We start from the raw sequence: 13,065 nt of genomic DNA, 5'->3' as shown, positions 1-13,065 counted from the left end.
CCTTGACCAGCAACCTTGGTTCCGGTTCAAATTCCCCTCATCTTTATACAAAAGGAACGACAGAAGCACTGTGTGTGTTGGTGTCACTGTTTTGCATATTAGCTAGCATTATTACACACATATCCAATCGGTTATATCAGGTTTGTAAAAGATACAACACGAATTACTCCGGAAAACGAGAATAAAGCCTCGCCAGCACAGTGTTTTATAAAAATAAAAAAAAAGACAGTAAAGCCGAGTCATTGCAACGCGGTTGGTGGGGTGACATAAGAACGATTGATGCCTCCCCCTACAGCGTAATTGGCGGAGTTACCCCTGTCATCTTCAACGCATCCAATGGGAAAGCCCCGTTCCGTTTTAGAGCCCGCCCCCGAGAAACCTATATATACTGAATCCTGCTGCGCTTATCACCATTACCGCCTTCACTCACCGAATCCTCGACGTCGGAACAGAAGGACATTAATCGCAAAAATGGTGAGCATAGCGACACATTCTGCCTTGTTAAGATTAAAAATAATTTGCGTTTTCATCCTTGTCTCGAATTTAGCCTTTTTTTGCCCTCTCATCCTCATCCTCTTACTCGCCGTTACGGCCACCGACTAGGGAGGGGGGGGGTGGGAGGCTGGGTCGCAGCCCAGTCTAGCCGGGCCTGGGTGGGACTTAAACCAGCTTGGATGACGCATTTCCGCCCTCCTCAACTGCATCGATTAGACAACAAATCCATTAAAACCGACTGCATTTTCTAGAATGCCTCTGCTTTTGTAGGAAAACAGGCCAATTTACCCCCAAAACGTCGTGGTTATTTTGTTCTACGCATGCTCGTTCGATGGCGACCGGAGCTCATTGCGCCTTTTTTTATCTGCCCGGGAAAATGGTACCTGCGAGGCGGGGGTTGGACGCGCGCTCCCTGACGCGGGGATGCGCAATCTGAGTGGGCCACTCCGTGCGTTGAACAAAGCGGCGCGCTTTGACACTGGGGGGACTGGGAGTGGCCACTGGTGCGACTGGTCTGGGTTGATCTGCCCGCCTAAAAGCCACTGACACACAGACGGGTAGACAGACATACAGACAGACACACCCCAGGTTAACCCGAATTGTGTGTGTCTGCGCCTGTCTGTGCTCGTGCGTTCGCGCCTGTGTGTATGCGTGTACGAGCACCTGTCTGTGTGCGTGTACGTGCGTGGCTGCACCAAATCTCGCGGGCGTGACGCAGCATCGTTCAAAAAGCGCACGTTTCCGTCTCCCTGTGTTTATAGCCATCTTCTAGCGCGCAATAGGCATCTAAGATGACGTGCGTTTGATTAGTGGGGAAGCTAAACAAAACCTGTAATGGATGGATGCATTTATGCATCGAGCAGGTGCTTTTTCTCGAAGTCTCTCTCCCTCTCTCTCTCCCCTCCCTAGGTCTATCTCTCTCCCCTCCCTCTCTCCTCTTCCTACATCGCTCTCTCCCCTCCCTATATCTCTCCCCTCCCACTCTCTCTCCCCTCCCTCCCTCTCTCTCCTCCCCATTGCATCATCCTCAAAGCGATTCGCCGCATTCTTTCCACGTCACAGCAGGAGTCGATGAAGCATGGGGCGAAATCAATGAGGCTGACTGCAAAAGAAAATCGATAAGGATGATCGATGATACGCAGTTTGTATACTGTATATATCATTGTATCAGGCGTGTGTTACTAAATGGTTGCAGTAACCGTGCACATGTTTTTTTTTGGGTTGAAGTGTGAGCCTTCTGGATAATTTTGACTGGTTTGTGTCATTGGTCTTTTTGGGGATGCACAAGGCACCCCCACTAAAAGCTTCACAGATTATATGTATTTATTATACATATACTCTGTCTAGAACATCAATTTACAAGTTTTAAATAGAATAGCGACGGGTAATCCTTGCGTGAGCAATAAAATAAATCCAAATCAAACTAGAATTTGACTTGCAAATCAACAGATCCACCCCTAGCTGCAATCTACCTCGTAAAATGGCGTCTTTTAGTCTGACCCTTCGACTTTGGTTTCTGAACGCGCGATGCAAAGCACTTATTGTGCATGTCAATTACATTTAAGGGACATAAGAAATTCAGTTTTCAGTGTAGTGTGGACTGTATATTTGATTCATTATCATCATCATCATCCTAGTTCATTTTATCCAGGCTAGATAGAAGAATTGTGTCGTGATTGTGACGACGGACTACAATCGTATACATTACATTGCTTGAATACAGCAAATTAAGATCTTCTCTTGCGAATAAAGCTAAACGCCCTCATCAACAGGACTGTTGCTCCCGGTAACCCTAGCTTGTAACAACCCAGTAACACAGCGTTTCCCCCTCCACAGCGCGAGTGTATCTCCATGCACGTCGGCCAGGCCGGTACCCAGATGGGCAATGCCTGCTGGGAGCTGTACTGCCTGGAGCACGGCATCCAGCCCGACGGACAGATGCCCTCCGACAAGACCATCGGAGGGGGGGATGACTCCTTCAACACATTCTTCAGCGAGACGGGGGCGGGGAAGCACGTCCCCCGGGCGGTGTTCGTGGACCTGGAGCCCACCGTCATCGGTATGAGCCCCCCGCCTACCCGGCGACGCCTCTTAGGGCCCTGTAGCTTTGACTGGTAGTAGGACTCCTGATGCAGAGGGTCTCAGCCTGGGGTCCCCGGACCACCAGGGGTCTGCAGGCAATATCGAGGGGGTCCGCTAAATACTAAGCTATGAATTAAAAAATCAAGGGGGTTCCTTGGAAAATGTGCTCTCCTGTAAGGGGTCCCTGAAACGGTCAAGAAGCCTACTCAATGTGGAATATTTTAAACCAAGTATTACATGCAGAACTGAAACCCCATCTATATATCATTCAATATTTGATGAAATGGTTGCTTGGTAACCATATCATCAAATATGGTTACTTGAACACCGTATCATCAAATATTGGGTTGTGCATCAAGTAGTATAACCCAGTATTTGCTAATACGGTTGCCTGGTTACCATATCATCAAACATTGGGTCATGCCTTCAATAGCATGCGTCTCCTTAATTGGATCAGTTTGAGTGATGTCCCAAGTGGGCGTGTCCGCCTAGATGTGCGCTGGATAGATCAGTCTACCAGCCTACCCAGTGGACTGTAGCAAACATTGACCATCTATCCGTCATACATCTAGGTGGACACGCCCACTTGTGATGTCACAAAAACGGCTTGTAACGGCTAATCACACTCAAACCTGGCGATGTAATAGGGGTTATTTTAAACAAGTCTTAACTTGGCGGCTGTCGATGCTCATCCTAGCCTTGAGAATAAAGGACCTTCTCTGTGACTCATCCTCCAGATGAGGTTCGTACCGGAACCTACCGCCAGCTGTTCCACCCTGAGCAGCTGATCACAGGGAAGGAAGACGCGGCCAATAACTACGCCCGCGGTCACTACACCATCGGCAAGGAGATCATCGACCTCGTGCTGGACAGAACTCGCAAGCTGGTGGGTTGACGTGCGATCCCTTTCCTCGGGTTCCTGGTTCAATCGGGTTTCCAATGGTTCCTAGTAGGGCTGAACAATCAATCGAATTCAAACCTTAATCGCAATTTAATAGAACGCGGTTTGCAAATCTCAAAGGCTGCGATAAAAATAAATAATGATTTATATTAATTCATCTCAATTATCGCTGGAATTCGATTCCTAAAAGAGTTGGCAACGAATTTGGTCATCGATTTGTTGATTCGCGCGATTAATACATCACTCATAGGCGCGGCACTGTTTACAGCCAGCCGCTGACAGGTTGGTTCATGGTTCATGCACGCCCACAGCGAGCTTTAGTGTGAGCGACCACAGCTTGTATTTTGGTCATATCTTAACACTGGACTGTAGGCCTATATAAAAGTGTTGCAACTTGACTGTCTTTGGGTTAAAAAAACTCCTTCAACTCAGTATTGTCTAGTCCAACCAAAAACTCTTGTCAGCTGCTGTCTTGTCAGACGGGCTCGGAGACGGCATTGCGTTTGACTTGGCTGCCATCTTGTGGTCGAATTTGGTACTGCAAAGGCATTAATGGTGAAACCGTGATATTCCTGACATTTGAGCCACATGATCACACCCGTCACCCCCCTCTTCTCCTACCAGGCGGACCAGTGCACAGGTCTCCAGGGCTTCCTCATCTTCCATTCCTTCGGTGGAGGAACGGGCTCCGGCTTCACCTCTCTGCTGATGGAGCGTCTCTCCGTTGACTACGGGAAGAAGTCCAAGCTGGAGTTCGCCGTCTACCCCGCGCCCCAGGTTTCAACCGCCGTGGTGGAGCCCTACAACTCCATCCTGACCACCCACACCACCCTGGAGCACTCGGACTGCGCCTTCATGGTCGACAACGAGGCCATCTACGACATCTGCCGCAGGAACCTGGACATCGAGCGCCCTACCTACACCAACCTCAACAGGCTGATCGGTCAGATCGTCTCCTCAATCACCGCCTCCCTGCGCTTCGACGGTGCCTTGAACGTCGACCTGACAGAGTTCCAGACCAACTTGGTGCCCTACCCCCGTATCCACTTCCCCCTGGCCACCTACGCCCCTGTCATCTCCGCCGAGAAGGCCTACCACGAGCAGCTGTCGGTGGCCGACATCACAAACGCCTGCTTCGAGCCGGCCAACCAGATGGTGAAGTGCGACCCTCGCCACGGCAAGTACATGGCGTGCTGCCTGCTGTACCGCGGAGACGTGGTGCCCAAAGACGTCAACTCCGCCATCGCCACCATCAAGACCAAGCGCACCATCCAGTTCGTGGACTGGTGCCCCACCGGCTTCAAGGTGGGAATCAACTACCAGCCCCCCACCGTGGTGCCGGGAGGAGATCTGGCCAAGGTGCAGAGGGCCGTGTGCATGCTGAGCAACACCACCGCCATCGCCGAGGCCTGGGCGCGCCTGGACCACAAGTTTGACCTGATGTACGCTAAGAGGGCCTTTGTCCACTGGTACGTCGGGGAGGGCATGGAGGAGGGAGAGTTCTCCGAGGCCAGGGAGGACATGGCCGCCCTGGAGAAGGATTACGAAGAGGTGGGCACCGACAGCGTCAACGAGGAGGACGAGGGTGAAGAGTACTAGGCCTTTATTAGGCGAAGACTCGGACGGGCGCCAGGGAGGCAGACATAGCGTTGGACCTCATTCCATTTAGCTAATGCATTCCTCTGAGCCACCAATACCGTTCAGCACTCACTCGAAAAAACATACACCTTATTAAAAAGAAACCATAAACAAAATGCTGCTTTTGTGTGGTACTTTACTGGTCATTTTCCTAAAGTTTCACCTAAACTTGTACAGCTCACTTCAAATTACGGAAAATGATTAAGACCACATGTGAGAACTCATTTTATTCTTACTTTAAACTTAGAATTCTGAGATTAAAGTCAGAATTCCCCAGAAAATACACTTACATTACATTTACAGGTCCATATTAATTTCTGCTAAAATAGACACTGTTCTAATAAGGGTTGACTTGGTTAGTGTAAGATAAACAACACCTTTAATTTATAGGGAAGATGTTTTGACACCAGGTGTTGGCATGATTAGACGAAACGAGCCATTTCAAAATCTGCCTCTTCCTGTGTATAAGTGACGTCACAAGTGGGCGTGTCCGCCTATGACGGTCCACTTGTGATGTCAATAAAACACAGTAAAAAGGCCTTGTGGTATAACACGCTGGTAAGTGGGAAGTCGCTGAGGCCAGATAGTAAGACAAAGCGTAAATTCAATGTGCAAATGTATATATCTTCACATGCTATGCAAAACTATAATTTTTTTAATTTATATTTTTATCAAGCTTTATTTTACCAGGAAAATTAAGCATGGCTGATCATTTGTAGCTATATCTGAGGACTAACAAAGGGCCCTACTCGTTTGGGTAACGCTTGATACATTTAGGCAGGGCGGCCATCTTAAGGCCCATTCACACCCCTAGGGTAAATACGGATAGGGACCCTTTTGTCCGGATCCGGAGGTATGAATCGGCCTTTAATCTAAACCTTTAAGTTAATATAGTGGTTTTGGAGTCCCCTTCCGGCCCAGGGTCTGTAGGTACTATCATGGTGCATTTCCACCAGAGGGTGTGGGTTGGTTCAGTCCGCAAAGGTGCGGCACTACTAGTCTCGCAGTACTCGGTTGATACTGAGACGATTGAAAGTGTGACGGCAAGTTGGAGCTACACTTGCCGTCCCTTGATATGTCGACGGGTCACTTCCTGCGACAGGGGGATGCTGAGTTCTTCAAGGAAAGTGATCGAATCCAAAGGAATAGCTTTAAAGAGACTTTATTTGTATAAAGTATTTTCGGTATGGTAAACTGATACTCAAAGAGAGATTGAAGATGTATTCTAAGCACGTGCTGAGCGTCTCCTAGCTGATCAATAGACCTAACCCCTGTCCAAGAGCTACCAAGAAGATTCTGACGACAATGCTCGATCTGTAGGCTGTTATGGTCTGAACAGCGCGGTCCGGAAGTAGTGGGGGGAGCCGATGTGAGGTAACCCTCGGCTTTCTCGCCTGGTCTGTGGTGCTGCCTTCCGTGGCTAAAGTATTTATTACAGCCTTCAGTAAGGTCTTGCTCCCCTTGTGGCTATGTATGGTATTTACGGCTTATATGTTTGGTCCTGCTTCATTGGGTCTATGTGTGGGTAGCTTAGATTCTTAAAATACGTAACAGGGACAATAACATACAAACACAGTAGGCTACCCGCAAGGTGTTTCTGGACAACGGCGAAGGCTTCGTTTATTGATGAAAATGTTGCTCAAAAGTTCTTCTGGAAGTCCTACATTGTTGCTCTTTGTTCATTGTGTCGCGTTCTCCTTTTCCCTTGGTATGAGGTCACAATGTTTATGTTGCTGCCGTGTCTATCGGCATCCGGCTTAAACCCCGCCCTACCATAAGGGTACTGTCGGCAGTGGAAACGCGAGCCATAACTGAGCTGGGCCCAGTTTCCCGATAACGTTCTCTCTTAGCGCGCTACGAAGACTCCTACGTTTAAACTTATCAAAGTTGTTTACCTCTATAGGCGTGGTTCCCGAACGGTCTCTTAGGAGTCTTCTTAGGAACACTCCTTACGTCGTTCGTAAACAGCGCTGTCCTGAAAGAACGTGCTGAAATCGATTGCTCAGAGATCGAGTTTCCATTTCATGCGCATGACAGCGTTCTAAAAAATATTGCAGTCTTTGCGAATAAATCATTGCTCGAAATCCTTCCAGTAGGCCTAAACATTTATTTAACCATGGGCGAACATAGCATAGCCTTTAAAAAGAATAGATAGAAAAATAGACAATGAAAATAAAAAAATTAATAATTTATTTAGCTTATTATATTATACTGCTTTGCTTTTTGAAACCTGTAGGAAGGCGCGTCGTTAGACCTGGGCATTCGAGGCTATAGCCCCGGGTCTTTTGGGAATAGCCCTGGATCGCTGTGCCGTAAAAAAAACTAAAACATAATGTAGAGTTTACTTCTTTGTAGTTTAATTACTAGCAGCCACTGATGCAACATTGTAGCGAGTGAAAACCGCAACATCCTGTGTCCATATATGGGCAGATTTAGAATAATTTGTTCCAAAATGTTGCAAATTCAACGTCGGTATTCTTTCTTCTCTATGCATAGCGCATCTCGTCGATAATGCTGTTTCGTGCTGCTAGCCTTTTAGTGAGATCAGAGTGTTGAGAAGGACAGTAATAAAATATCTTTGGTAAGATGGATATAAGAAGAGAGATCCGCAGTGAATTCAACCCGGTCCACTTGACATCGGGTGGGTGCATGACAGTGGTACCATTAATCCTCAATAGCCCGGGCTTTTATTTGTTTCTATCACTAAACTTTCGAACAAAACTCAAGCTCAGCAACGATGGGAAATACTATCAAATGTATTATTTAAACCACAGAGTGGTGGACCCGCAGAGTGAATTCAACCCGGTCCACTTGACATCGGGTAGCTGCATGACAGTGTTTATTTGGCTACAGGCTGTTCTAATGTCTCATTTTGGCTGCTGGTGTATGTGGTGCACTTTCCTATCCTTAGCGTAAACATTAACCTACTCAGTAGGCCTACCCCGACGTGAGTCAGACATGACGATTGGTCTTTCCTTTACTTCTCTAACTACGTTACAATTGCATGTTCATCAGCCCGATTTTCAAATTTCCTCGGGGGAAAAAAAACCCTGAACCCCCGTTTTAAAAGGACTTCTGGGCTACAGCCCTGAATGTTTTCAATTGCTAGTGACGCTCCTGCCTGTAGGGGTCTGTGTGCGGGCTTTGCGCACCGCCGGCCAGTGTGTGTTTGTCAGGTGAAAACTAAATGTCAAGGGAAAGAGGCAGTTGAAAAAACACTTTCGACCATTAGCGTGAGGTGCCCCTTCATTTCGGTGGGGCAGAAACTCCTGGCTTATGACCACACCCACAATTTATATATAATTTTAACATGTATATTTTGAGCTACATTAAAACATGTTAACTAAACTAACTGTGAGTAAGAATTAAAAATAAACTAATAGCCTAATATTACTGAACTCTTTTGAAGTGCCATCCGCAACACTCGTCATATGATGTCGGGCTAATTAGAATAGCCTATGTGCAATGGAAACTCTGCAAAGTCTCTGCAAAGTCAAAAATTTCAAAGGACAAATTCGACATTATAGGGAAGTTATTTCTTCCATATTTTATTTTAACAATCTAACAACAATTTAACAACAGGCTTAGCGACTGCATTGCAAGTACATGAAAAGTAGAAGTACAAGCCATCAATCAAGCAGACCTTCGATTTGGAACTTGGCCCGACGATGTGTGCAAATCTCTCAATAACAACACTTTTGAAATCAGGTATTTCTCAATAACAGCTGTTTAAATCAGGTATGAAATCAGGCATACAATTTTAATACCTGCTGAAATAAATAAATAAATAGGCTTCAATGCCGAAAGATACAGGCAGAGTAATTCGATTTTAAACACCAACAGTCCTAGAAAAGGACCATGGGGCAGAATACTTTACGACCATATATCTTATAGCGCGGATTGAAATTCTTATTGCAGCCTGCGAGAAACATACGGAGGGACGCGGTCGTTGAGCTCCCCTGCCCCACATTGCATGACACGTTAAACTCAACTAGAATCGCCACCATCAATTTGATATCAACAGACCAAAAATAGTCTGAAAGCCTACAGAAACTATCGATAGTTAATGTGACAATCATATTATTAAAAATAAATTTGGAGCAATGATTTACTGCTGAACTATTTTTTAGCAGGGAGTTCGCCGCCCCACCTGCCCATATGGACGGCACGCGCCTGCTTTCGGACCACTTATTACTGTGGTTGGCCACCACAGTAATAAAATCCTGGCTACGCCCCTGATCCTGCTGTTACACCTTTCCTGTTGTCGGCTCCCAGACCGTAGTCGAGGAGCACAAGGGAGACGTTCCATCCGGGGCCGATGTTCTCTCGGGGGTAGTCTCGCAAAGCCAGACCAAACTACAGCAAGTAGAATGGTCTGGAACCACGCTACCTCGAGCCGTCTATCCGTGGGGAAACTGGGCAGGCCTGTTTTTATTTCTTTAAACCAATCACAATCGTCTAGGGCGGGGCTAAGCCCGGGAAGCAGCAGCGGTGTCCATGCAAAATAGAACGTCTTTCGTCCTCAGCAAATGCTGCAAGCAAATCTTTTGCAGTTCTTTGCAATTTTCGACGGAAAGAGCCAAACATGCCAACTTTACAGCGCCGTCAAAGTCCTCTTCAAAACTCGCTATACTGCCTAGTTTCCGAGTTTCAGGGGGAGCACAATACTGGAATGCCAGCATCCGGAAGGGGAGGAGTAGCGGTGAAATCCGACGCTAGTCAATAGACGCTGTCAACTTCCGTTCAGCCAGACTATCTCGGGGGTAACACCATTCACTTTGACCGACAGTGGCTCTGCTGCTTATAGGTCGGAATGAAGCGGCCACTGATTCTTGACACTAGAATGACACACGCTCGCTCTCCTCGCTCGTCACTCATACACGTGTGCGCCATTCTCGCACACACACATACGCTACTCTCGTAGCACTGCTATCCTGCACGTCTATATTTTTATTTTGTGCTTGTGTGTTTCCAGCAATTATTTAAACCCATTGGTGAAACACAACCCTGCCAATGTGGCAGTTCCATGCGCACCGGGGATTTCTAAAGATACATGGCGGCGACTAGTGTCAGAAGCTGAACCGTTGAGCTAGGAAGGTTCTACGAGCACTTCAGACCAATCATCCCGACGAACGACGTAGTAAGAGATTCGTAGCAAAGAAGGTTTCGGGAAACACGCAAGATGTTAAAGGGACTCTGTGTAAAAATTACTCCCATCTAGTGGTACAATTGTATATTGCATTCAAACTAATAGTGCTCGCTTGTTCAAAAACGACGGTGGGAAGTATATGCCAAGAAGCTGTGTCATGACATCCAATACTACCTCATCGAGTCATTCGAGTGATGATGAGGTTCGTTATTTCAAACAAATTTCAAACTGCATTGAATCATTATTGTAAGCTAATGATGTATGAGTAATTACTCCTCGAGCAAGATAGTGAATTATTTCAGTCATCATTCACGCTGGCTCAGAGTGAAAACGTGTTTGCATTTCCTGTACAACGTAGTGCTTTTTGTCCCTCTCGGCAGTTCATCGACCGGAAGAACATGGAAGCCTCCATGAAGCTTACCCGTCCTATGTTACTACATATTAATTATTCTTCGCTCAGGAGGATAAGTGAGATTTTTGGCAGCGATAATTTTACACCAATGAGGAATTTTTTTAATGAATACGTTGATTTGAGGTAATAAATGACTTACAATATTACACAGTGTCCCTTTAAGGTAGAACTTAAAGTAGAGGTTACGAATGAGAAGGCTTTAAGAAGGTTTCGGGAAACCGGGCCCAGGGTAATACCGCACCCTCACTACTGGGCTGAGGCATGCTGGGTCCAAAGCGAACCACCAGTGGAAAAGCTCCAGGTTATCAGGGCCTTAGGGGCTCAATTGGAGGGAGAGAGAGAGGGAGAAATAGGGAGAGAGTGGGTTAGATAGTGTCTTGTGTAGATAGAATGAGATGTGATACACTCCAACACAAACTATATGTGTGAGAATATGGGGCTGCTGTTGGCTCAAGAGTGACAAGGTTTGTGTTAAATACGAATTATAAAAAATAAATAAAAAATTAACCCAAGCAAATAAAACAAATGTCTGAGATTAAGGGAGCCCCCTGTCTTATATCTCTATCTAATACCTGAGGTATTAGATAGTAGATCTAATACCTCAGGTATTAGATCTATTAGATGAGGTAACACAAGGGCTTTCACTGATCAAAACACTTGTGTTTGCAGTATAATTAATGAATGTTAATAAACAAGAAGTGCAGGCTCTAGCAAAAGGTTTTGCCTTCCCCTTCTGGCCTAGGGGCTTGGGTAGTATTACACGGCTTTAGTACTTGCGTTTTCAATATAATAATTGTATCATTGTCGGTGGCAAAATCGTTGGTAACAATTGGAAAAATTGCCACATGTCAGACATGGATTAGTTAGTGTGTTTAAGTGGTAAGATCTGCTGATTAAAGAGTAGGAGACTGGGGTTCAAGTCCTGCATATGTTGGTGTTTTTTTTTAAAAAACTGTCGTTTAATTTAATGTTGTGGTGGAATCTATAGATATAACTCACCATCGTTCTGTGTTACAGGGATGCTGTATTTTCTTTGTCTACTGTCGGTTTTTATTGATCGACATGAAAAAAAAGTATCACTTCACACTTGAGAAGTAACATAACTCCTTTCAAAGAGGTGTGCCCTCTCCCAAACTATGCTTGCTCAAACTACGAAGTGTACCCGTGTCCAACTTGACGTGGTGGACGTGTTTCTGACTAGTTCTGGCGGATCTTCTCAAGTCTCGTGCATGCATGCTCTCAAATGTAGGCGACCTGAAACACATCCCCTGTCGTTTTTTATCTGTCATCATGAAAAAAACCAGAATGAGCAACACTGTTGAATTCCATCAAATAAAGCATAAGGGTCGTTCTTTATCAAACGTCAATAAAAATCAAGACAGCCAATTTACAACAGTGTAAATACTTGAAACTGTTGTCGTCATGAAAAAAACATAAGGGGTAACACCATTGATTTTTATGAAATTAAAGCTCTTGTCAAGCGTTTTCTCCTGGGGTAGTGGAGGGTTAACACTCTGGAGACCGGGGTTCGATTCCCGCTGACTTTGATTATTGCATACTTCTTATATCTGTGTCATGTGAATTGTAAGGTTAAGTATAACTTCGGAAGATTATATAAACTTTGTTCTGGTGGTGTAGTGGTACCAGTGTTTAGATTAGCACTCTGTGGAATGGTTCGGAATATGGTTCGGGTCTACTCTGCCCTACAAAGGCAAAGTGCAGTAACTACGTATTTTGTCAAAATTGAGTTCAGAGTGAAAATGGGTTTTATAACACCTTCTTTGTCTTGAGACAAAAACTCTTGGTCCAACTGTGTCCCGTTTCAGAGATATCCCCAAGTCAAATTTGCAGTAACTACAAAATCCAACCTAATACCAAGGCTAAACGCAGTAAGTGAAGTTACTGCGTTCTGCCTTTGTTCACCCGGCTTTGACACAGTAGATACTGCGGTCTGCCTTATTAGCTCCATCCGAATCTACTGAGGAAAACTCATGGTGGAACTTGCTTTGAAACGCAAGTATCCAGCCAATGGTAAGGACGATGGAAAAATATCAACAACTGACCTAAATCTATTAAGCCATTTTAGCCAACCTGCTCCCTTGAAGCCTGTAGCATCTTTCCACTCTGGAACCGCTGTCATAGTCCAATTACGATCACGTCGCTGTTTTGTTTCTTGTCTTCATTTCTGATACTATTTTCGTTTCGGGGCAGCTAATCTAACTGATGTGAAGATAACAAAATCAGCCTACTCATTTAGTTAGTCGACTCCATTTAAGTCACTGTTACTTTAGCATTCTAGAGTTAGCTGATCTCCTGAGGAGAGCCGTGCAGCGCCTGCAGCCGCAAATGCGATATTGAATGAAAATGAAATGTCCATTTAGATTGGTT

At 45.7% G+C, this 13,065-nt stretch overlaps 1 protein-coding gene across 1 annotated transcript; it reads left to right on the top strand.

Annotated features, from left to right (window-relative positions):
• Positions 1-320: 320 nt before the first annotated feature.
• Positions 321-5,232, top strand: LOC132460678 (tubulin alpha chain). Its single transcript, XM_060055512.1, has 4 exons — positions 321-474; positions 2,332-2,554; positions 3,315-3,463; positions 4,103-5,232. Exons 1-4 carry the CDS (start codon positions 337-339, stop codon positions 5,075-5,077), a joined length of 1,485 nt encoding a protein of 494 aa, XP_059911495.1. The 5' UTR covers positions 321-336; the 3' UTR covers positions 5,078-5,232.
• The last annotated feature ends 7,833 nt before the right edge of the window (positions 5,233-13,065 follow it).

The sequence above is a fragment of the Gadus macrocephalus genome, chromosome 7, assembly GCF_031168955.1.
Source record: "Gadus macrocephalus chromosome 7, ASM3116895v1".
Lineage (NCBI taxonomy): Eukaryota > Metazoa > Chordata > Actinopteri > Gadiformes > Gadidae > Gadus > Gadus macrocephalus.
The sequence above is the reverse complement of the archived record's forward strand: the minus strand, read 5'-3'. Positions and strand labels throughout refer to the sequence as shown.

Bases quoted from the DNA above. Each gene is read 5' to 3' on its own strand.
- LOC132460678 (XM_060055512.1), top strand. From the start codon at position 337: ATGGGAAAGCCCCGTTCCGTTTTAGAGCCCGCCCCCGAGAAACCTATA. The intron at 2,555-3,314 runs GTATGAGCCCCC...CTCATCCTCCAG, and splicing joins CCTGGAGCCCACCGTCATCG to ATGAGGTTCGTACCGGAACC. The intron at 3,464-4,102 runs GTGGGTTGACGT...TTCTCCTACCAG, and splicing joins TGGACAGAACTCGCAAGCTG to GCGGACCAGTGCACAGGTCT.